Raw genomic sequence first — 24,291 nt, 5'->3', positions numbered from 1 at the left:
TTAGATGGTAACAGGGGGTTGTTGGTTCTGTTAGATGGTAACAGGCTGTTATTGGTTCTGTTAGATGGTAACAGGGGGTTGTTGGTTCTGTTAGATGGTAACAGGCTGTTGTTGGTTCTGTTAGATGGTAACAGGGGGTTGTTGGTTCTGTTAGATGGTAACAGGCTGTTGTTGGTTCTGTTAGATGGTAACAGGGGGTTGTTGGTTCTGTTAGATGGTAACAGGGGGTTGTTGGTTCTGTTAGATGGTAACAGGGGGGTTGTTGGTTCTGTTAGATGGTAACAGGCTGTTGTTGGTTCTGTTAGATGGTAACAGGGGGTTGTTGGTTCTGTTAGATGGTAACAGGGGGTTGTTGGTTCTGTTAGATGGTAACAGGGGGTTGTTGGTTCTGTTAGATGGTAACAGGGGGTTGTTGGTTCTGTTAGATGGTAACAGGCTGTTGTTGGTTCTGTTAGATGGTAACAGGCTGTTGTTGGTTCTGTTAGATGGTAACAGGGGGTTGTTCTCTCTGTTAGATGGTAACAGGGGGTTGTTGGTTCTGTTAGATGGTAACAGGGGGTTGTTGGTTCTGTTAGATGGTAACAGGGGGTTGTTGGTTCTGTTAGATGGTAACAGGCTGTTGTTGGTTCTGTTAGATGGTAACAGGGGGTTGTTGGTTCTGTTAGATGGTAACAGGGTGTTGTTGGTTCTGTTAGATGGTAACAGGGGGTTGTTGGTTCTGTTAGATGGTAACAGGGTGTTGTTGGTTCTGTTAGATGGTAACAGGGGGTTGTTGGTTCTGTTAGATGGTAACAGGGGGTTGTTGGTTCTGTTAGATGGTAACAGGGGGTTGTTGGTTCTGTTAGATGGTAACAGGCTGTTGTTGGTTCTGTTAGATGGTAACAGGCTGTTGTTGGTTCTGTTAGATGGTAACAGGCTGTTGTTGGTTCTGTTAGATGGTAACATGCTGTTGTTGGTTCTGTAAGAGCACCATGGCAGCATGCTCTTGGAGATGGTTCCATGTCTCAGTCATGACTTTGTTTCTCTCCTCCATAGATTCAACCCTGAAACACAATCCAGACAAACACACACAGAACAATTATATACAATAGACTACTGTAGAAAACCCTCAATTACACAATACACAGACAAACAGCCAGTACAATTATATACAATAGACTACTGTAGAAAAACCCCAATTACACAATACAGACAAACAGTCTAATATTAAGGAAGTCTCAAGGTTTTGCTCGCCTGAGGTACAGTACCTCATGATAAGCTGTAGACCCACTATCTACCAAGAGAGTTTTCATCTATATTATTCGTATCCGTCTATTTACCACCACAAACCGATGCTGGCACTAAGACCGTACTCAATGAGCTGTATAAGGCCATAAGCAAACAAGAAAATGCTCATCCAGAAGCGGCGCTCCTAGTGGCCGGGGACTATAATGCATGCACATTTAAATCCGTTTTACCTAATTTCTACCAGCATGTTAAATGTGCAACCAGAGGGAAAAAAACTCTAGACCACCTTTACTCCACACACAGAGACGCATAGAAAGCTCTCCCTCACCCTCCATTTGGCAAATCTGACCATAATTCTATCCTCCTGATTCCTGCTTACAGCAAAAACTAAAGCAGGAAGTACCAGTGACTCGCTCAATACGGAAGTGGTCAGATGACGCGGATGCTACGCTATAGGACTGTTTTGCTAGCACAGACTGGAATATGTTCCGGGATTCATTCGATGGCATTGAGGAGTTTACCAAATCAGTCACCGGCTTCATTAATAAATGCATCAACGGCGTAGTCCCCACAGTGACCGTACGTACATATCCCAACCAGAAGCCATGGATTACAGGCAACATCTGCACTGAGCTAAAGGGTAGAGCTGCCGCTTTCAAGGAGCGGGACACTAATCCGGACACTTATAAGAAATCCCGCAATGGCCTCAGACGAACCATCAAACAGGCAAAGCGTCAATAAAGGACTAAGATTGAATCCTACTACACCGGCTCTGACACTCGTCGGATGTGGCAGGGCTTGCAAACTATTACAGACTACAAAGGGAAACCCTGCCGCGAGCTGCCCAGTGACACGAGCCTACCAGACAAGCAAAATGCCTTCTATGCTCGCTTCGAGGCAAGCAACACTGAAGCATGCATGGGAGCACTAGCTGTTCCGGACGACTGTGTGATCACGCTCTCCGTAGCCGATGTGAGCAAGATGTTTAAACAGGTCAACATTCACAAGGCCGCGGGGCCAGACGGATTACCAGGACGTGTACTCAGAGCATGCACGGACCAACTGGCAAGTGTCTTCACTGACATTTTCAACCTCTCCCTGACCGAGTCTGTAATACCTACATGTTTCAAGCAGACCACCATAGTCCCTGTGCCCAAGAAAGCGAAGGTAACCTGCCTAAATGACTACCGCCACGTAGCACTCACGTCGGTAGCCATGAAGTGCTTTGAAAGGCTGGTCATGGCTCACATCAACACCATCATCCCGGAAACCCTAGACCCACTCCAATTCGCATACCGCCCCAACAGATCCACAGATGACGCTATCTCAATCGCACTCCACACTGCCCTTTCCCACCTGGACAAAAGGAACATCTATGTGAGAATGCTGTTCATTGACTACAGGTTAGCGTTCAACACCATAGTGCCCTCCAAGCTCATCACCAATCTAAGGACCCTGGGACTAAACACCTCCCTCTGCAACTGGATCCTGGACTTCCTGACGGGCCGCCGCCAGGTGGTAAGGGTAGGCAACGACACATCTGCCACGCTGATCCTCAACACGGGGGCCCCTCAGGGGTGCGTGCTCAGTCCCCTCCTGTACTCCCTGTTCACCCACGACTGCGTGGCCAGGCATGACTCCATCACCATCATTAAGATTGCTGACGTTCAACAGTGGTAGGCCTGATCACGACAACGATGAGACAGGTCAGAGACCTGACAAGTAATTTTTACAACAATTGTTTACAGACAGATTATTTCACTTATAATTCACTGCATCACAATTCCAGTGGGTCAGAAGTTTACATACACTAAATTGACTGTGCCTTTAAACAGCTTGGGAAATTCCAGAAAATGATGTCATGGCTTTAGAAGCTTCTGGTAGGCTAATTGACATAATTTGAGTCAATTGGAGGTGTACCTGTGGATGTATTTCAAGGCCTACCTTCAAACTCAGTGCCTCTTTGCTTGACATCATGGGAAAATCAAAAGAAATCAGCCAAGACCTCAGAAAAAAATGTGTAGACCTCCACAAGTCTGGATCATCCTTGGGAACAATTTCCAAACGCCTGAAGGTACCACGTTCATCTGTACAAACAATAGTATGCAAGTATAAACACCATGGGACCACGCAGCCGTCATACCGCTCAGGAAGGAGACGCGTTCTGTCTCCTAGAGATGAATGTACTTTGGTGCGAAAAGTGCAAATCAATCTCAGAACAACAGCAAAGGACATTGTGAAGATGCTGGAGGAAACAGGTACAAAAGTATCTATATCCACAGTAAAACAAGTCCTATATCGACATCACCTGAAAGGCTGCACAGCAAGGAAGAAGCCACTCCTCCAAAACCGCCATAAAAAAGCCAGACTACGGTTTGCAACTGTACATGGGGACAAAGATCGTACTTTTTGGAGAAATGTCCTCTGGTCTGATGAAACAAAAATAGAACTGTTTGGCCATAATGACCATCGTTATGTTTGGAGGAAAAAGGGGGACGCTTGCAAGCCGAAGAACACCATCCCAACCGTGAAGCACGGGGGTGGCAGCATCATGCTGTGGGGGTGCTTTGCTGCAGGAGGGACTGGTGCACTTCACAAAATAGATGGCATCATGAGGAAGGAAAATTATGTGGATATATTGAAGCAACATCTCAAGACATCAGTCAGGAAGTTAAAGCTTAGTCGCAAATGGGTCTTCCAAATGGACAATGACCCCAAGCATACTTCCAAAGTATTGGCAAAATGGCTTAAGGACAACAAAGTTAAGGTATTGGAGTGGCCAATTGGAGTGATCCTAACTGACATAAGACAGGGCATTTTTACTAGGATTAAATGTCAGGAATTGTGAAAAACTGAGTTTAAATGTATTTGGCTAAGGTGTATGTAAACCTCCGACCAACTGTATATACTAGGCGGTGTCAGAGGAAGGCCCAGAAAATTGTCAAAGTCTCTAGTCACATAAGTCATAGACTGTTCTCTCTGCTACAGCACGGCAAGTGGTACCGGAGCGCCAAGTCTAGGTCCAAAAGTCTCCTTAACAGCTTCTAGCCCCAAGCCATATGACTGCTGAACAATTAATAAAATGGCCACCTGGACTATTTACATTGACACCCCCCAGGACAAATATATACAATAGAATACTGTAGAAAAGCCACAGGACTATTACATACAATACAACAGACTACTGTAGAAAACCCCTAGGACTATTACATACAATACAATAGACTACTGTAGAAAAGCCCCAGGACTATTACATACAATACAATAGACTACTGTAGAAAACCCCCAGGACTATTACATACAATACAATAGACTACTGTAGAAAACCCCCAGGACTATTACATACAATACAATAGACTACTGTAGAAAACCCCCAGGACTATTACATACAATACAATAGACTACTGTAGAAAAGCCCCAGGACTATTACATACAATACAATAGACTACTGTAGAAAAGCCCCAGGACTATTACATACAATACAACAGGCTACTGTAGAAAAGCCCCAGGACTATTACATACAATACAATAGACTACTGTAGAAAAGCCCCAGGACTATTACATACAATACAATAAACTACTGTAGAAAACCCCCAGGACTATTACATACAACACAATAGACTACTGTAGAAAACCCCCAGGACTATTACATACAATACAATATACTACTGTAGAAAACCCCCAGGACTATTACATACAACACAACAGGCTACTGTAGAAAAGCCACAGGACTATTACATACAATACAATAGACTACTGTAGAAAAGCCCCAGGACTATTACATACAATACAATAGACTACTGTAGAAAACCCCCAGGACTATTACATACAATACAATAGACTACTGTAGAAAACCCCCAGGACTATTACATACAATACAATAGACTACTGTAGAAAACCCCCAGGACTATTACATACAACACAACAGGCTACTGTAGAAAAGCCACAGGACTATTACATACAACACAACAGGCTAAGGCCAACCGGCCGATACGTTTCCAAACCTCTCTTCAGGACCCCCAGCCATTCCACGTATTTGAACTATTCCAGAGCTAATACACCTGATTTAACTTGTCAACTAATCATCAAGCCGTTGACTAGGTGAATGAATCACTGAGCTAGTTCAGGGCTACAACAACATTGTGAAATGTCTGGGGGTCCCTGAGGAGAGGCTTGAAAAACACTGACCCAAGTCATACTGAGTTTCTGATTATTCCCCCAGGCACCTGCAACAAGCCCGTTGAAATGTGCCACTGCTTTTCCTATTTTCATGTTATAGCAGACCAATTCCATGCTGTATGACGTCCCTACCTGATGATGTCATAACTAGACCACTGACATACTGTATTTCACACTCTGATGATGTCATCAACTCTGTTACAGTAACTAGTGTTTATTAGGAACAAACAATCAGAGATTCATTTTGACGTGTGTCTGGATGAGTCCAAACTGATCTGGAAAGCCAACAGAGTATTGTGATAATGGCTGATCTGGAAAGCCAACAGAGTATTGTGATAATGGCTGATCTGGAAAGCCAACAGAGTATTGTGATAATGGCTGATCTGGAAAGCCAACAGAGTATTGTGATAATGGCTGATCTGGAAAGCCAACAGAGTATTGTGATAATGGCTGATCTGGAAAGCCAACAGAGTATTGTGATAATGGCTGATCTGGAAAGCCAACAGAGTATTGTGATAATGGCTGATCTGGAAAGCCAACAGAGTATTGTGATAATGGCTGATCTGGAAAGCCAACAGAGTATTGTGATAATGGCTGATCTGGAAAGCCAACAGAGTATTGTGATAATGGCGTTTAGCTGTAGGTACAGTAATAGCAATACAGTAATAGTTCTTCCTGCATCTAGAAAGGCTAAATAAATCTGTTCTTGGACTGAGCTGAGTAAAGCCTGTAAACAAACCTTTGTTGGAAATAGAGGTTGCATGTTTCCTCCAAGTTAGAGGCGCCTGTCCCTGATTGGCCCTGGTGTGATGATGCTCTGACGACATCTCCGGGTCTGTACGGCTCGACGACAGCAGCGTCTTGGAAACGGAACACAAAGAGTCGATTCCCTCCGTCCTCCCGCTCCTCCCCACCGTCAGGACCGGGACACTGATCACCTGTGGGAGAAGGAACGGCTTAATATCACATCAGTTAAACAGTTGGAGCCTGAAAAGGAACAGCTTAATATCACATCAGTTAAACAGTTGGAGCCTGAAAAGGAACAGCTTAATATCACATCAGTTAAACAGTTGGAGCCTGAAAAGGAACAGCTTAATATCACATCAGTTAAACAGTTGGAGCCTGAAAAGGAACAGCTTAATATCACATCAGTTAAACAGTTGGAGCCTGAAAAGGAACAGCTTAATATCACATCAGTTAAACAGTTGGAGCCTGAAAAGGAACAGCTTAATATCACATCAGTTAAACAGTTGGAACCTGAAAAGGAACAGCTTAATATCACATCAGTTAAACAGTTGGAGCCTGAAAAGGAACAGCTTAATATCACATCAGTTAAACAGTTGGAGCCTGAAAAGGAACAGCTTAATATCACATCAGTTAAACAGTTGGAGCCTGAAAAGGAACAGCTTAATATCACATCAGTTAAACAGTTGGAGCCTGAAAAGGAACAGCTTAATATCACATCAGTTAAACAGTTGGAGCCTGAAAAGGAACAGCTTAATATCACATCAGTTAAACAGTTGGAGCCTGAAAAGGAACAGCTTAATATCACATCAGTTAAACAGTTGGAACCTGAAAAGGAACAGCTTAATATCACATCAGTTAAACAGTTGGAGCCTGAAAAGGAACAGCTTAATATCACATCAGTTAAACAGTTGGAGCCTGAAAAGGAACAGCTTAATATCACATCAGTTAAACAGTTGGAGCCTGAAAAGGAACAGCTTAATATCACATCAGTTAAACAGCTGGAGCCTGAAAAGGAACAGCTTAATATCACATCAGTTAAACAGTTGGAGCCTGAAAAGGAACAGCTTAATATCACATCAGTTAAACAGTTGGAGCCTGAAAAGGAACAGCTTAATATCACATCAGTTAAACAGTTGGAGCCTGAAAAGGAACAGCTTAATATCACATCAGTTAAACAGTTGGAGCCTGAAAAGGAACAGCTTAATATCACATCAGTTAAACAGTTGGAGCCTGAAAAGGAACAGCTTAATATCACATCAGTTAAACAGTTGGAGCCTGAAAAGGAACAGCTTAATATCACATCAGTTAAACAGTTGGAGCCTGAAAAGGAACAGCTTAATATCACATCAGTTAAACAGTTGGAGCCTGAAAAGGAACAGCTTAATATCACATCAGTTAAACAGTTGGAGCCTGAAAAGGAACAGCTTAATATCACATCAGTTAAACAGTTGGAGCCTGAAAAGGAACAGCTTAATATCACATCAGTTAAACAGTTGGAGCCTGAAAAGGAACAGCTTAATATCACATCAGTTAAACAGTTGGAGCCTGAAAAGGAACAGCTTAATATCACATCAGTTAAACAGTTGGAGCCTGAAAAGGAACAGCTTAATATCACATCAGTTAAACAGTTGGAGCCTGAAAAGGAACAGCTTAATATCACATCAGTTAAACAGTTGGAGCCTGAAAAGGAACAGCTTAATATCACATCAGTTAAACAGTTGGAGCCTGAAAAGGAACAGCTTAATATCACATCAGTTAAACAGTTGGAACCTGAAAAGGAACAGCTTAATATCACATCAGTTAAACAGTTGGAGCCTGAAAAGGAACAGCTTAATATCACATCAGTTAAACAGTTGGAGCCTGAAAAGGAACAGCTTAATATCACATCAGTTAAACAGTTGGAGCCTGAAAAGGAACAGCTTAATATCACATCAGTTAAACAGCTGGAGCCTGAAAAGGAACAGCTTAATATCACATCAGTTAAACAGCTGGAGCCTGAAAAGGAACAGCTTAATATCACATCAGTTAAACAGTTGGAGCCTGAAAAGGAACAGCTTAATATCACATCAGTTAAACAGTTGGAGCCTGAAAAGGAACAGCTTAATATCACATCAGTTAAACAGTTGGAGCCTGAAAAGGAACAGCTTAATATCACATCAGTTAAACAGTTGGAGCCTGAAAAGGAACAGCTTAATATCACATCAGTTAAACAGTTGGAGCCTGAAAAGGAACAGCTTAATATCACATCAGTTAAACAGTTGGAGCCTGAAAAGGAACAGCTTAATATCACATCAGTTAAACAGTTGGAGCCTGAAAAGGAACAGCTTAATATCACATCAGTTAAACAGTTGGAGCCTGAAAAGGAACAGCTTAATATCACATCAGTTAAACAGTTGGAGCCTGAAAAGGAACAGCTTAATATCACATCAGTTAAACAGTTGGAGCCTGAAAAGGAACAGCTTAATATCACATCAGTTAAACAGTTGGAGCCTGAAAAGGAACAGCTTAATATCACATCAGTTAAACAGTTGGAGCCTGAAAAGGAACAGCTTAATATCACATCAGTTAAACAGTTGGAGCCTGAAAAGGAACAGCTTAATATCACATCAGTTAAACAGTTGGAGCCTGAAAAGGAACAGCTTAATATCACATCAGTTAAACAGTTGGAGCCTGAAAAGGAACAGCTTAATATCACATCAGTTAAACAGTTGGAGCCTGAAAAGGAACAGCTTAATATCACATCAGTTAAACAGTTGGAGCCTGAAAAGGAACAGCTTAATATCACATCAGTTAAACAGTTGGAGCCTGAAAAGGAACAGCTTAATATCACATCAGTTAAACAGTTGGAGCCTGAAAAGGAACAGCTTAATATCACATCAGTTAAACAGTTGGAGCCTGAAAAGGAACAGCTTAATATCACATCAGTTAAACAGTTGGAGCCTGAAAAGGAACAGCTTAATATCACATCAGTTAAACAGTTGGAGCCTGAAAAGGAACAGCTTAATATCACATCAGTTAAACAGTTGGAGCCTGAAAAGGAACAGCTTAATATCACATCAGTTAAACAGTTGGAGCCTGAAAAGGAACAGCTTAATATCACATCAGTTAAACAGTTGGAGCCTGAAAAGGAACAGCTTAATATCACATCAGTTAAACAGCTGGAGCCTGAAAAGGAACAGCTTAATATCACATCAGTTAAACAGCTGGAGCCTGAAAAGGAACAGCTTAATATCACATCAGTTAAACAGCTGGAGCCTGAAAAGGAACAGCTTAATATCACATCAGTTAAACAGTTGGAGCCTGAAAAGGAACAGCTTAATATCACATCAGTTAAACAGTTGGAGCCTGAAAAGGAACAGCTTAATATCACATCAGTTAAACAGTTGGAGCCTGAAAAGGAACAGCTTAATATCACATCAGTTAAACAGTTGGAGCCTGAAAAGGAACAGCTTAATATCACATCAGTTAAACAGTTGGAGCCTGAAAAGGAACAGCTTAATATCACATCAGTTAAACAGTTGGAGCCTGAAAAGGAACAGCTTAATATCACATCAGTTAAACAGTTGGAGCATTAGATGTCATTACAAGGTTAGTTGGAGCACTCCTAGTAGCTGTCATTACAAGGTTAGTTGGAGCACTCCTAGTAGCTGTCATTACAAGGTTAGTTGGAGCACTCCTAGTAGCTGTCATTACAAGGTTAGTTGGAGCACTCCTAGTAGCTGTCATTACAAGGTTAGTTGGAGCACTCCTAGTAGCTGTCATTACAAGGTTAGTTGGAGCACTCCTAGTAGCTGTCATTATGTTAGTTGGAGCACTCCTAGTAGCTGTCATTACAAGGTTAGTTGGAGCACTCCTAGTAGCTGTCATTACAAGGTTAGTTGGAGCACTCCTAGTAGCTGTCATTACAAGGTTAGTTGGAGCACTCCTAGTAGCTGTCATTACAAGGTTAGTTGGAGCACTCCTAGTAGCTGTCATTACAAGGTTAGTTGGAGCACTCCTGGTAGCTGTCATTATGTTAGTTGGAGCACTCCTGGTAGCTGTCATTACAAGGTTAGTTGGAGCACTCCTGGTAGCTGTCATTACAAGGTTAGTTGGAGCACTCCTAGTAGCTGTCATTACAAGGTTAGTTGGAGCACTCCTGGTAGCTGTCATTACAAGGTTAGTTGGAGCACTCCTAGTAGCTGTCATTACAAGGTTAGTTGGAGCACTCCTAGTAGCTGTCATTACAAGGTTAGTTGGAGCACTCCTAGTAGCTGTCATTACAAGGTTAGTTGGAGCACTCCTAGTAGCTGTCATTAGAAGGTTAGTTGGAGCACTCCTAGTAGCTGTCATTACAAGGTTAGTTGGAGCACTCCTAGTAGCTGTCATTACAAGGTTAGTTGGAGCACTCCTAGTAGCTGTCATTACAAGGTTAGTTGGAGCACTCCTAGTAGATGTCATTACAAGGTTAGTTGGAGCACTCCTAGTAGCTGTCATTACAAGGTTAGTTGGAGCACTCCTAGTAGCTGTCATCACAAGGTTAGTTGGAGCACTCCTAGTAGCTGTCATTACAAGGTTAGTTGGAGCACTCTAGTAGCTGTCATTACAAGGTTAGTTGGAGCACTCCTGGTAGCTGTCATTATGTTAGTTGGAGCACTCCTAGTAGCTGTCATTACAAGGTTAGTTGGAGCACTCCTAGTAGCTGTCATTACAAGGTTAGTTGGAGCACTCCTAGTAGCTGTCATTATGTTAGTTGGAGCACTCCTAGTAGCTGTCATTACAAGGTTAGTTGGAGCACTCCTAGTAGCTGTCATTATGTTAGTTGGAGCACTCCTAGTAGCTGTCATTACAAGGTTAGTTGGAGCACTCCTAGTAGCTGTCATTATGTTAGTTGGAGCACTCCTAGTAGCTGTCATTACAAGGTTAGTTGGAGCACTCCTGGTAGCTGTCATTATGTTAGTTGGAGCACTCCTAGTAGCTGTCATTACAAGGTTAGTTGGAGCACTCCTGGTAGCTGTCATTACAAGGTTAGTTGGAGCACTCCTAGTAGCTGTCATTACAAGGTTAGTTGGAGCACTCCTAGTAGCTGTCATTACAAGGTTAGTTGGAGCACTCCTAGTAGCTGTCATTACAAGGTTAGTTGGAGCACTCCTAGTAGCTGTCATTAGAAGGTTAGTTGGAGCACTCCTAGTAGCTGTCATTACAAGGTTAGTTGGAGCACTCCTAGTAGCTGTCATTACAAGGTTAGTTGGAGCACTCCTAGTAGCTGTCATTACAAGGTTAGTTGGAGCACTCCTAGTAGATGTCATTACAAGGTTAGTTGGAGCACTCCTAGTAGCTGTCATTACAAGGTTAGTTGGAGCACTCCTAGTAGCTGTCATTACAAGGTTAGTTGGAGCACTCCTAGTAGCTGTCATTACAAGGTTAGTTGGAGCACTCCTAGTAGCTGTCATTATGTTAGTTGGAGCACTCCTAGTAGCTGTCATTACAAGGTTAGTTGGAGCACTCCTAGTAGCTGTCATTATGTTAGTTGGAGCACTCCTAGTAGCTGTCATTATGTTAGTTGGAGCACTCCTAGTAGCTGTCATTACAAGGTTAGTTGGAGCACTCCTAGTAGCTGTCATTACAAGGTTAGTTGGAGCACTCCTGGTAGCTGTCATTATGTTAGTTGGAGCACTCCTAGTAGCTGTCATTACAAGGTTAGTTGGAGCACTCCTAGTAGATGTCATTACAAGGTTAGTTGGAGCACTCCTAGTAGCTGTCATTACAAGGTTAGTTGGAGCACTCCTAGTAGCTGTCATTACAAGGTTAGTTGGAGCACTCCTAGTAGCTGTCATTACAAGGTTAGTTGGAGCACTCCTAGTAGCTGTCATTACAAGGTTAGTTGGAGCACTCCTAGTAGCTGTCATTAGAAGGTTAGTTGGAGCACTCCTAGTAGCTGTCATTACAAGGTTAGTTGGAGCACTCCTAGTAGCTGTCATTACAAGGTTAGTTGGAGCACTCCTAGTAGCTGTCATTACAAGGTTAGTTGGAGCACTCCTAGTAGATGTCATTACAAGGTTAGTTGGAGCACTCCTAGTAGCTGTCATTACAAGGTTAGTTGGAGCACTCCTAGTAGCTGTCATTACAAGGTTAGTTGGAGCACTCCTAGTAGCTGTCATTACAAGGTTAGTTGGAGCACTCCTAGTAGCTGTCATTACAAGGTTAGTTGGAGCACTCCTAGTAGCTGTCATTACAAGGTTAGTTGGAGCACTCCTGGTAGCTGTCATTATGTTAGTTGGAGCACTCCTGGTAGCTGTCATTACAAGGTTAGTTGGAGCACTCCTGGTAGCTGTCATTACAAGGTTAGTTGGAGCACTCCTAGTAGCTGTCATTACAAGGTTAGTTGGAGCACTCCTGGTAGCTGTCATTACAAGGTTAGTTGGAGCACTCCTAGTAGCTGTCATTACAAGGTTAGTTGGAGCACTCCTAGTAGCTGTCATTACAAGGTTAGTTGGAGCACTCCTAGTAGCTGTCATTACAAGGTTAGTTGGAGCACTCCTAGTAGCTGTCATTAGAAGGTTAGTTGGAGCACTCCTAGTAGCTGTCATTACAAGGTTAGTTGGAGCACTCCTAGTAGCTGTCATTACAAGGTTAGTTGGAGCACTCCTAGTAGCTGTCATTACAAGGTTAGTTGGAGCACTCCTAGTAGATGTCATTACAAGGTTAGTTGGAGCACTCCTAGTAGCTGTCATTACAAGGTTAGTTGGAGCACTCCTAGTAGCTGTCATCACAAGGTTAGTTGGAGCACTCCTAGTAGCTGTCATTACAAGGTTAGTTGGAGCACTCCTAGTAGCTGTCATTACAAGGTTAGTTGGAGCACTCCTGGTAGCTGTCATTATGTTAGTTGGAGCACTCCTAGTAGCTGTCATTACAAGGTTAGTTGGAGCACTCCTAGTAGCTGTCATTACAAGGTTAGTTGGAGCACTCCTAGTAGCTGTCATTACGTTAGTTGGAGCACTCCTAGTAGCTGTCATTACAAGGTTAGTTGGAGCACTCCTAGTAGCTGTCATTATGTTAGTTGGAGCACTCCTAGTAGCTGTCATTACAAGGTTAGTTGGAGCACTCCTAGTAGCTGTCATTATGTTAGTTGGAGCACTCCTAGTAGCTGTCATTACAAGGTTAGTTGGAGCACTCCTGGTAGCTGTCATTATGTTAGTTGGAGCACTCCTAGTAGCTGTCATTACAAGGTTAGTTGGAGCACTCCTGGTATTTGTCATTACAAGGTTAGTTGGAGCACTCCTAGTAGCTGTCATTACAAGGTTAGTTGGAGCACTCCTAGTAGCTGTCATTACAAGGTTAGTTGGAGCACTCCTAGTAGCTGTCATTACAAGGTTAGTTGGAGCACTCCTAGTAGCTGTCATTAGAAGGTTAGTTGGAGCACTCCTAGTAGCTGTCATTACAAGGTTAGTTGGAGCACTCCTAGTAGCTGTCATTACAAGGTTAGTTGGAGCACTCCTAGTAGCTGTCATTACAAGGTTAGTTGGAGCACTCTAGTAGATGTCATTACAAGGTTAGTTGGAGCACTCCTAGTAGCTGTCATTACAAGGTTAGTTGGAGCACTCCTAGTAGCTGTCATTACAAGGTTAGTTGGAGCACTCCTAGTAGCTGTCATTACAAGGTTAGTTGGAGCACTCCTAGTAGCTGTCATTATGTTAGTTGGAGCACTCCTAGTAGCTGTCATTACAAGGTTAGTTGGAGCACTCCTAGTAGCTGTCATTATGTTAGTTGGAGCACTCCTAGTAGCTGTCATTATGTTAGTTGGAGCACTCCTAGTAGCTGTCATTACAAGGTTAGTTGGAGCACTCCTAGTAGCTGTCATTACAAGGTTAGTTGGAGCACTCCTGGTAGCTGTCATTATGTTAGTTGGAGCACTCCTAGTAGCTGTCATTACAAGGTTAGTTGGAGCACTCCTAGTAGATGTCATTACAAGGTTAGTTGGAGCACTCCTAGTAGCTGTCATTACAAGGTTAGTTGGAGCACTCCTAGTAGCTGTCATTACAAGGTTAGTTGGAGCACTCCTAGTAGCTGTCATTATGTTAGTTGGAGCACTCCTAGTAGCTGTCATTATGTTAGTTGGAGCACTCCTAGTAGATGTCATTACAAGGTTAGTTGGAGCACTCCTGGTAGCTGTCATTATGTTAGTTGGAGCACTCCTAGTAGCTGTCATTACAAGGTTAGTTGGAGCACTCCTAGTAGCTGTCATTACAAGGTTAGTTGGAGCACTCCTGGTAGCTGTCATTACAAGGTTAGTTGGAGCACTCCTAGTAGCTGTCATTACAAGGTTAGTTGGAGCACTCCTAGTAGCTGTCATTATGTTAGTTGGAGCACTCCTAGTAGCTGTCATTACAAGGTTAGTTGGAGCACTCCTAGTAGCTGTCATTACAAGGTTAGTTGGAGCACTCCTAGTAGCTGTCATTACAAGGTTAGTTGGAGCACTCCTAGTAGCTGTCATTATGTTAGTTGGAGCACTCCTAGTAGCTGTCATTATGTTAGTTGGAGCACTCCTGGTAGCTGTCATTATGTTAGTTGGAGCACTCCTGGTAGCTGTCATTATGTTAGTTGGAGCACTCCTAGTAGCTGTCATTACAAGGTTAGTTGGAGCACTCCTAGTAGCTGTCATTACAAGGTTAGTTGGAGCACTCCTAGTAGCTGTCATTAGAAGGTTAGTTGGAGCACTCCTAGTAGCTGTCATTACAAGGTAGTTGGAGCACTCCTAGTAGCTGTCATTACAAGGTAGTTGGAGCACTCCTAGTAGCTGTCATTACAAGGTAGTTGGAGCACTCCTGGTAGCTGTCATTACAAGGTAGTTGGAGCACTCCTGGTAGCTGTCATTACAAGGTTAGTTGGAGCACTCCTGGTAGCTGTCATTACAAGGTTAGTTGGAGCACTCCTAGTAGCTGTCATTAGAAGGTTAGTTGGAGCACTCCTAGTAGCTGTAATTACAAGGTTAGTTGGAGCACTCCTAGTAGCTGTCATTAGAAGGTTAGTTGGAGCACTCCTGGTAGCTGTCATTATGTTAGTTGGAGCACTCCTGGTAGCTGTCATTACAAGGTTAGTTGGAGCACTCCTAGTAGCTGTCATTATGTTAGTTGGAGCACTCCTAGTAGCTGTCATTACAAGGTTAGTTGGAGCACTCCTAGTAGCTGTCATTACAAGGTTAGTTGGAGCACTCCTAGTAGCTGTCATTACAAGGTTAGTTGGAGCACTCCTAGTAGCTGTCATTACAAGGTTAGTTGGAGCACTCCTAGTAGCTGTCATTAGAAGGTTAGTTGGAGCACTCCTGGTAGCTGTCATTATGTTAGTTGGAGCACTCCTGGTAGCTGTCATTATGTTAGTTGGAGCACTCCTGGTAGCTGTCATTACAAGGTTAGTTGGAGCACTCCTAGTAGCTGTCATTATGTTAGTTGGAGCACTCCTGGTAGCTGTCATTATGTTAGTTGGAGCACTCCTGGTAGCTGTCATTACAAGGTTAGTTGGAGCACACCTAGGAGCTGTCATTACAAGGTTAGTTGGAGCACTCCTAGTAGCTGTCATTACAAGGTTAGTTGGAGCACTCCTAGTAGCTGTCATTATGTTAGTTGGAGCACTCCTAGTAGCTGTCATTACAAGGTTAGTTGGAGCACTCCTAGTAGCTGTCATTATGTTAGTTGGAGCACTCCTGGTAGCTGTCATTACAAGGTTAGTTGGAGCACTCCTGGTAGCTGTCATTATGTTAGTTGGAGCACTCCTAGTAGCTGTCATTACAAGGTTAGTTGGAGCACTCCTGGTAGCTGTCATTACAAGGTTAGTTGGAGCACTCCTAGTAGCTGTCATTACAAGGTTAGTTGGAGCACTCCTAGTAGCTGTCATTAGAAGGTTAGTTGGAGCACTCCTAGTAGCTGTCATTACAAGGTTAGTTGGAGCACTCCTGGTAGCTGTCATTACAAGGTTAGTTGGAGCACTCCTAGTAGCTGTCATTACAAGGTAGTTGGAGCACTCCTAGGAGCTGTCATTACAAGGTTAGTTGGATCACTCCTAGTAGCTGTCATTATAAGGTTAGTTGGAGCACTCCTGGTAGCTTTCATTACAAGGTTAGTTGGAGCACTCCTGGTAGCTGTCATTATAAGGTTAGTTGGAGCACTCCTAGTAGCTGTCATTAGAAGGTTAGTTGGAGCACTCCTGGTAGCTGTCATTACAAGGTTAGTTGGAGCACTCCTAGTAGCTGTCATTACAAGGTTAGTTGGAGCACTCCTGGTAGCTGTCATTATGTTAGTTGGAGCACTCCTGGTAGCTGTCATTATGTTAGTTGGAGCACTCCTGGTAGCTGTCATTACAAGGTTAGTTGGACCCAATAACCTGGAACAGACTAAAGTGGGAAGGTCTACAGTCATGGAATAAAGATACTATCTACCAGAGCCATTACTATCTACCAGAGCCACTACTATCTACCACAGCCATTACTATCTACCAGAGCCATTACTATCTACCAGAGCCATTACTATCTACCAGAGCCATTACTATCTACCAGAGCCACTACTATCTACCAGAGCCATTACTATCTACCAGAGCCACCACTATCTACCAGAGCCATTACTATCTACCAGAGCCATTACTATCTACCAGAGCCATTACTATCTACCAGAGCCATTACTATCTACCAGAGCCATTACTATCTACCAGAGCCACTACTATCTACCAGAGCCACTACTATCTACCAGAGCCACTACTATCTACCAGAGCTATTACTATCTACCAGAGCCATTACTATCTACCAGAGCCATTACTATCTACCAGAGCCATTACTATCTACCAGAGCCATTACTATCTACCAGAGCCACTACTATCTACCAGAGCCACTACTATCTACCAGAGCCATTACTATCTACCAGAGCCATTACTATCTACCAGAGCCATTACTATCTACCAGAGCCATTACTATCTACCAGAGCCACTACTATCTACCAGAGCCACTACTATCTACCAGAGCCATTACTATCTACCAGAGCCATTACTATCTACCAGAGCCACTACTATCTACCAGAGCCATTACTATCTACCAGAGCCATTACTATCTACCAGAGCCACTACTATCTACCAGAGCCACTACTATCTACCAGAGCCATTACTATCTACCAGAGCCACTACTATCTACCAGAGCCATTACTATCTACCAGAGCCATTACTATCTACCAGAGCCACTACTATCTACCAGAGCCATTACTATCTACCAGAGCCATTACTATCTACCAGAGCCACTACTATCTACCAGAGCCATTACTATCTACCAGAGCCATTACTATCTACCAGAGCCATTACTATCTACCAGAGCCATTACTATCTACCAGAGCCACTACTATCTACCAGAGCCACTACTATCTACCAGAGCCATTACTATCTACCAGAGCCATTACTATCTACCAGAGCCATTACTATCTACCAGAGCCATTACTATCTACCAGAGCCATTACTATCTACCAGAGCCATTACTATCTACCAGAGCCACTACTATCTACCAGAGCCACTACTATCTACCAGAGCCATTACTATCTACCAGAGCCATTACTATCTACCAGAGCCATTACTATCTACCAGAGCCATTACTATCTACCATTACTATCTACCAGAGCCATTACTATCTACCAGAGCCACTACTATCTACCAGAGCCACTACTATCTACCAGAGCCATTACTATCTACCAGAGCCATTACTATCTACCAGAGCCATTACTATCTACCAGAGCCATTACTATCTACCATTACTATCTACCAGAGCCATTACTATCTACCAGAGCCACTACTATCTACCAGAGCCATTACTATCTAGCAGAGCCACTACTATCTAGCATAGCTGGTCCTATTGTTGCAAACAGTTCTGGGTTATTAGAATCCCGTTGTCTTAAACTTTGTCATCTTCAACCTAGCATAAAACTAAATCCAGAAATAATCTAGAATAAAATATTTATAAAAGATGTCTTTCAAGATACAGTATTGTCCATTGTTCCAGTACCTCCTATGAACAGAGGCTTCAGAACCATGCAACACCATTTTGTCAGTTTAATATAATTTGTCCATGCCATATAAATCTAAGCAGAGTATGAAATGAAATGTTTATCTGTTTTGTCTTGCAAGACGTTCCAGTACCTAGTATGAGCAGAGCCTGCTGGCTGGGGTCCAGTAGAAACACAGGATCCCAGGGACTGGCCAGGAGATGAGTGTCTGGGAGAGAGAAGCAGCACACTACTCTCCCATCTACCACGTCTTGGAGGAAGATCTTCCCATTCCTCTGCATGATCAGAGCCTGTTTACCACGGACCATGAGGAAACATGATCAGAGACTGTTTACCACGGACCATGAGGAAACATGATCAGAGACTGTTTACCACGGACCATGAGGAAACATGATCAGAGACTGTTTACCACGGACCATGAGGAAACATGATCAGAGACTGTTTACCACGGACCATGAGGAAACATGATCAGAGACTGTTTACCACGGACCATGAGGAAACATGATCAGAGCCTGTTTACCACGGACAATGAGGAAACATGATCAGAGCCTGTTTACCACGGACCATGAGGAAACATGATCAGAGACTGTTTACCACGGACCATGAGGAAACATGATCAGAGACTGTTTACCACGGACCATGAGGAAACATGATCAGAGCCTGTTTACCACGGACCATGAGGAAACATGATCAGAGACTGTTTACCACGGACCATGAGGAAACATGATCAGAGACTGTTTACCACGGACCATGAGGAAACATGATCAGAGACTGTTTACCACGGACCATGAGGAAACATGATCAGAGACTGTTTACCACGGACCATGAGGAAACATGATCAGAGACTGTTTACCACGGACCATGAGGAAACATGATCAGAGACTGTTTACCACGGACCATGAGGAAACATGATCAGAGACTGTTTACCACGGACCATGAGGAAACATGATCAGAGACTGTTTACCACGGACCATGAGGAAACATGATCAGAGCCTGTTTACCACGGACCATGAGGAAACATGATCAGAGACTGTTTACCACGGACCATGAGGAAACATGATCAGAGCCTGTTTACCACGGACCATGAGGAAACATGATCAGAGCCTGTTTACCACGGACCATGAGGAAACATGATCAGAGACTGTTTACCACGGACCATGAGGAAACATGATCAGAGACTGTTTACCATGGACCATGAGGAAACATGATCAGAGACTGTTTACCACGGACCATGAGGAAACATGATCAGAGCCTGTTTACCACGGACCATGAGGAAACATGATCAGAGACTGTTTACCACGGATCATGAGGAAACATGATCAGAGACTGTTTACCACGGACCATGAGGAAACATGATCAGAGCCTGTTTACCACGGACCATGAGGAAACATGATCAGAGACTGTTTACCACGGACCATGAGGAAACATGATCAGAGACTGTTTACCACGGACCATGAGGAAACATGATCAGAGACTGTTTAACAGGAACCATCAGGAAACATGATCAGAGCCTGTCACTCCACAATGATATAAATTCCAGATTTTTTAAAACCACATTGTGGATCACTCACATTGAGTTATGAGACACTAAAAACTAGTGATGTGGGGAGAAAAAAGAAATGGCTACAGTTCCATATCAGGATATTATTTTTGCAGATGTCCAGTAAGCCTAACTCTTAGGCCCATGGACCCACTAAGCCCACTTACATCTTTGGATAAAAAAGTAATAATAATTCTGCTGTTGAATGTTTCAACTAATTCATCTGGTTGTTATATCATAACAGTTTTTATTCTAAGCCAATCAGATGTTTTATTATAAAGTTATTGACAGTTCTGTGTTAGTTCCCACTAGTGGACAATTTCAAAGCTGCAAAAAAACTTTGGTGTTGAAGCGACCCTCAGATAAACATATTTAAAATATTTGTAGTACTTTGTCAGATAAGTGATCATACTTTCTGTAAAATTAAGATATTAATGTGCTTATATATGCACATAATAGCATTTGTCATGAGCATGAATGACTATTTCTTACCAATAGTAAATATGGGTTTCTCATGCTAACAGTCATGCCCGCATGTCACAGTTACAACATAACTTGGTGACCTACAACAAGATAACAGATTTCAGGCATTCACAGCTTACATTTTTAAATGCATTTTTGGCTCATTTTACTGTTAAATGAACCTTGCATAGTTGCCATTTTTGTAAATGTAAAAATGTTCTAGGGTGGGCTTAAAGGGTAGAGTAACCAAAAAAGCACTCCCTCCACACAGAATGGAAATGTCAACAAATAAATAAATATTGTTCAATACGATCAATACCAACTTTGCATAATATTGTTGTCCATTGTCTATATTTAAACCCCAAACCATTGGTTTCTAAATATTTTATGAGTAGACTTTGCTATTCTGTCTTTTTCACCATAAATCACTGTTGGTCCTATTAAGCCCCAGTATGGTCCTATTAAGCCCCAGTATGGTCCTATTAAGCCCCAGTATGGTCCTATTAAGCCCCAGTATGGTCCTATTAAGCCCCAGTATGGTCCTATTAAGCCCCAGTATGGTCATATTAGGCCCCAGTATGGTCCTATTAGGCCCCAGTATGGTCCTATTAAGCCCCAGTATATTCCTACTAAGCCCCAGTATGGTCCTATTAAGCCCCAGTATGGTCCTATTAAGCCCCAGTATGGTCCTACTAAGCCCCAGTATAGTCCTACTAAGCCCCAGTATGGTCCTACTAAGCCCCAGTATGGTCCTATTAAGCCCCAGTATGGTCCTATTAAGCCCCAGTATGGTCCTATTAAGCCCCAGTATGGTCCTATTAAGCCCCAGTATGGTCCTATTAAGCCCCAGTATGGTCCTATTAAGCCCCAGTATGGTCCTATTAAGCCCCAGTATGGTCCTATTAAGCCCCAGTATGGTCCTATTAAGCCCCAGTATGGTCCTATTAAGCCCCAGTATGGTCCTATTAAGCCCCAGTATGGTCCTATTAAGCCCCAGTATGGTCCTATTAAGCCCCAGTATGGTCATATTAGGCCCCAGTATGGTCCTATTAGGCCCCAGTATGGTCCTATTAAGCCCCAGTATATTCCTACTAAGCCCCAGTATGGTCCTATTAAGCCCCAGTATGGTCCTATTAAGCCCCAGTATGGTCCTACTAAGCCCCAGTATGGTCCTACTAAGCCCCAGTATGGTCCTATTAAGCCCCCAGTATGGTCCTATTAAGCCCCAGTATGGTCCTATTAAGCCCCAGTATGGTCCTATTAAGCCCCAGTATGGTCCTATTAAGCCCCAGTATGGTCCTATTAAGCCCCAGTATGGTCCTATTAAGCCCCAGTATGGTCCTATTAAGCCCCAGTATGGTCCTATTAAGCCCCAGTATGGTCCTATTAGGCCCCAGTATGGTCCTATTAAGCCCCAGTATGGTCCTATTAAGCCCCAGTATGGTCCTATTAAGCCCCAGTATGGTCCTATTAAGCCCCAGTATGGTCCTATTAAGCCCCAGTATGGTCCTATTAAGCCCCAGTATGGTCCTATTAAGCCCCAGTATGGTCCTATTAAGCCCCAGTATGGTCCTACTAAGCCCCAGTATGGTCCTATTAAGCCCCAGTGTGGTCCTATTAAGCCCCAGTATGGTCCTATTAAGCCCCAGTATGGTCCTACTAAGCCCCAGTATGGTCCTATTAAGCCCCAGTATGGTCCTATTAAGCCCCAGTATGGTCCTATTAAGCCCCAGTATGGTCCTATTAAGCCCCAGTATATTCCTATTAAGCCCCAGTATGGTCCTATTAAGCCCCAGTATGGTCCTATTAAGCCCCAGTATGGTCCTATTAAGCCCCAGTATGGTCCTATTAAGCCCCAGTATGGTCCTATTAAGCCCCAGTATGGTCCTATTAAGCCCCAGTATGGTCCTATTAAGCCCCAGTATGGTCCTATTACGCCCCAGTATGGTCCTATTAAGCCCCAGTATGGTCCTATTAAGCCCCAGTATGGTCCTATTAAGCCCCAGTATGGTCCAACTAAGCCCCAGTATGGTCCTATTAAGCCCCAGTATGGTCCTATTAAGCCCCAGTATGGTCCTATTAATCCCCAGTATGGTCCTATTAAGCCCCAGTATGGTCCTATTAAGCCCCAGTATGGTCCTATTAAGCCCCAGTATGGTCCTATTAAGCCCCAGTATGGTTCTACTAAGCCCCAGTATATTCCTATTAAGCCCCAGTATGGTCCTATTAAGCCCCAGTATGGTCCTATTAAGCCCCAGTATGGTCCTATTAAGCCCCAGTATGGTCCTATTAAGCCCCAGTATGGTCCTATTAGGCCCCAGTATGGTCCTATTAAGCCCCAGTATGGTCCTATTAAGCCCCAGTATGGTTCTACTAAGCCCCAGTATGGTCCTATTAGGCCCCAGTATGGTCCTATTAAGCCCCAGTATGGTCCTATTAAGCCCCAGTATGGTCCTATTAAGCCCCAGTATGGTCCTACTAAGCCCCAGTATGGTCCTATTAAGCCCCAGTATGGTCCTATTAAGCCCCAGTATGGTCATATTAAGCCCCAGTATGGTCCTATTAAGCCCCAGTATGGTCATATTAAGCCCCAGTATGGTCCTATTAAGCCCCAGTATGGTCCTATTAAGCCCCAGTATGGTCCTATTAAGCCCCAGTATGGTCCTATTAAGCCCCAGTATGGTCCTATTAAGCCCCAGTATGGTCCTATTAAGCCCCAGTATGGTCCTATTAAGCCCCAGTATGGTCCTATTAAGCCCCAGTATGGTCCTATTAAGCCCCAGTATGGTCCCATTAAGCCCCAGTATGGTCCTATTAAGCCCCAGTATGGTCCCATTAAGCCCCAGTATGGTCCTATTAAGCCCCAGTATGGTCCTATTAGGCCCCAGTATGGTCCTATTAAGCCCCAGTATGGTCCTATTAAGCCCCAGTATGGTCCTATTAAGCCCCAGTATGGTCCTATTAAGCCCCAGTATGGTCCTATTAAGCCCCAGTATGGTCCTATTAAGCCCCAGTATGGTCCTATTAAGCCCCAGTATGGTCCTATTAAGCCCCAGTATGGTCCTATTAAGCCCCAGTATGGTCCTATTAAGCCCAGTATGGTCCTATTAGGCCCCAGTATGGTCCTATGAAGCCCCAGTATGGTCCTATTAAGCCCAGTATGCTCCTATGAAGCTCGGTTTGCATTGAAACACATGGGGATAGTGTGTTGATATTTCCTAATATTCAATGAATATGAGCATAAATATGTTTTTTTTTCAGCGTTAAGTTGATTTTAGCACACAAAAACTACAGTTCTGCATATTATTCATCTAGCCATGGTGACTTTACCAAGATTAGAGACAATTAGAAAGCTCTGTTCTCTCTCCAAGACGTCTGGAGTGGACAGGAAGTGGTTGATGCAGACAGAGAAGAATAGGACCTGGGTTGAGGGACAGGGACAGGACACCTACAGTGGTGGACAAGATGCTAACATATGAGGGACAGGGACAGGACACCTACAGTGGTGGACAAGATGCTAACATATGAGGGACAGGGACAGGACACCTACAGTGGTGGACAAGATGCTAACATATGAGGGACAGGGACAGAACACCTACAGTGGTGGACAAGATGCTAACATATGAGGGACAAGAAGATGACTATTGGGTGACTACTCATGCGCTTTGGGGTGGGGGCATTGGCATATTGCTGTCCTTCATTCATCCAGGTGATTCTGTTGTTTGGTACCTTGGTAATACAACATTAGAGAGGGAGATCTGAAACTGTCTTCAGACAGGCTTTAGGACACCAAGTTGAACTAATTAACAAGAATAGCAGTACAGCAAATGTTAATCAGCTTTCAGATAATTTATTGAAAGTTGTGTGTGTTATGGTCTTTGTGCATGGCTTCTTATCCACAGAGGGCCAGTGTGGGTGCAGGTTTGTGTTCTAACCAAGCAATAACACACCTGATTCAACTAATCATGTCTTGATTGAAGTCTATGATTAGTTGATTAGTTGAATCAGATGTGTACTGGTTGGAAAGAACAAAAGCATGAGTCTATAGTGATGTGTGGATACGGTTGGACCCTCTGTTATGAGTGCTACTGTCATGATGAATAGTAATGATATGTTTATTTTAATAAC

At 43.4% G+C, this 24,291-nt stretch overlaps 1 protein-coding gene across 1 annotated transcript; it reads right to left on the bottom strand.

The window, feature by feature from the left end:
- Nucleotides 1-931: 931 nt before the first annotated feature.
- LOC121562016 (WD repeat-containing protein 93-like) lies at nt 932-18,633 on the bottom strand. The gene is made up of 3 exons (XM_041874419.1): nt 18,295-18,633; nt 6,146-6,344; nt 932-1,043 (listed from the first exon to the last, which is right to left on the bottom strand). Exons 1-3 carry the CDS (start codon nt 18,467-18,469, stop codon nt 932-934), a joined length of 486 nt encoding a protein of 161 aa, XP_041730353.1. The 5' UTR covers nt 18,470-18,633.
- Nucleotides 18,634-24,291: the final 5,658 nt, after the last annotated feature.

The sequence above is a fragment of the Coregonus clupeaformis genome, unplaced genomic scaffold (genome assembly GCF_020615455.1).
Source record: "Coregonus clupeaformis isolate EN_2021a unplaced genomic scaffold, ASM2061545v1 scaf0907, whole genome shotgun sequence".
Classification (NCBI taxonomy): Eukaryota; Metazoa; Chordata; class Actinopteri; order Salmoniformes; family Salmonidae; genus Coregonus; species Coregonus clupeaformis.
This window is presented reverse-complemented; position numbering and strand designations above follow the sequence as displayed.

Bases quoted from the DNA above. Each gene is read 5' to 3' on its own strand.
- LOC121562016 (XM_041874419.1), bottom strand. From the start codon at position 18,469: ATGGTCCGTGGTAAACAGGCTCTGATCATGCAGAGGAATGGGAAGATC. The intron at 6,345-18,294 runs GTACTGGAACGT...CTTCTCCCACAG, and splicing joins GCAGGCTCTGCTCATACTAG to GTGATCAGTGTCCCGGTCCT. The intron at 1,044-6,145 runs GTTTGTTTACAG...ATTGTGTTTCAG, and splicing joins AACCTCTATTTCCAACAAAG to GGTTGAATCTATGGAGGAGA.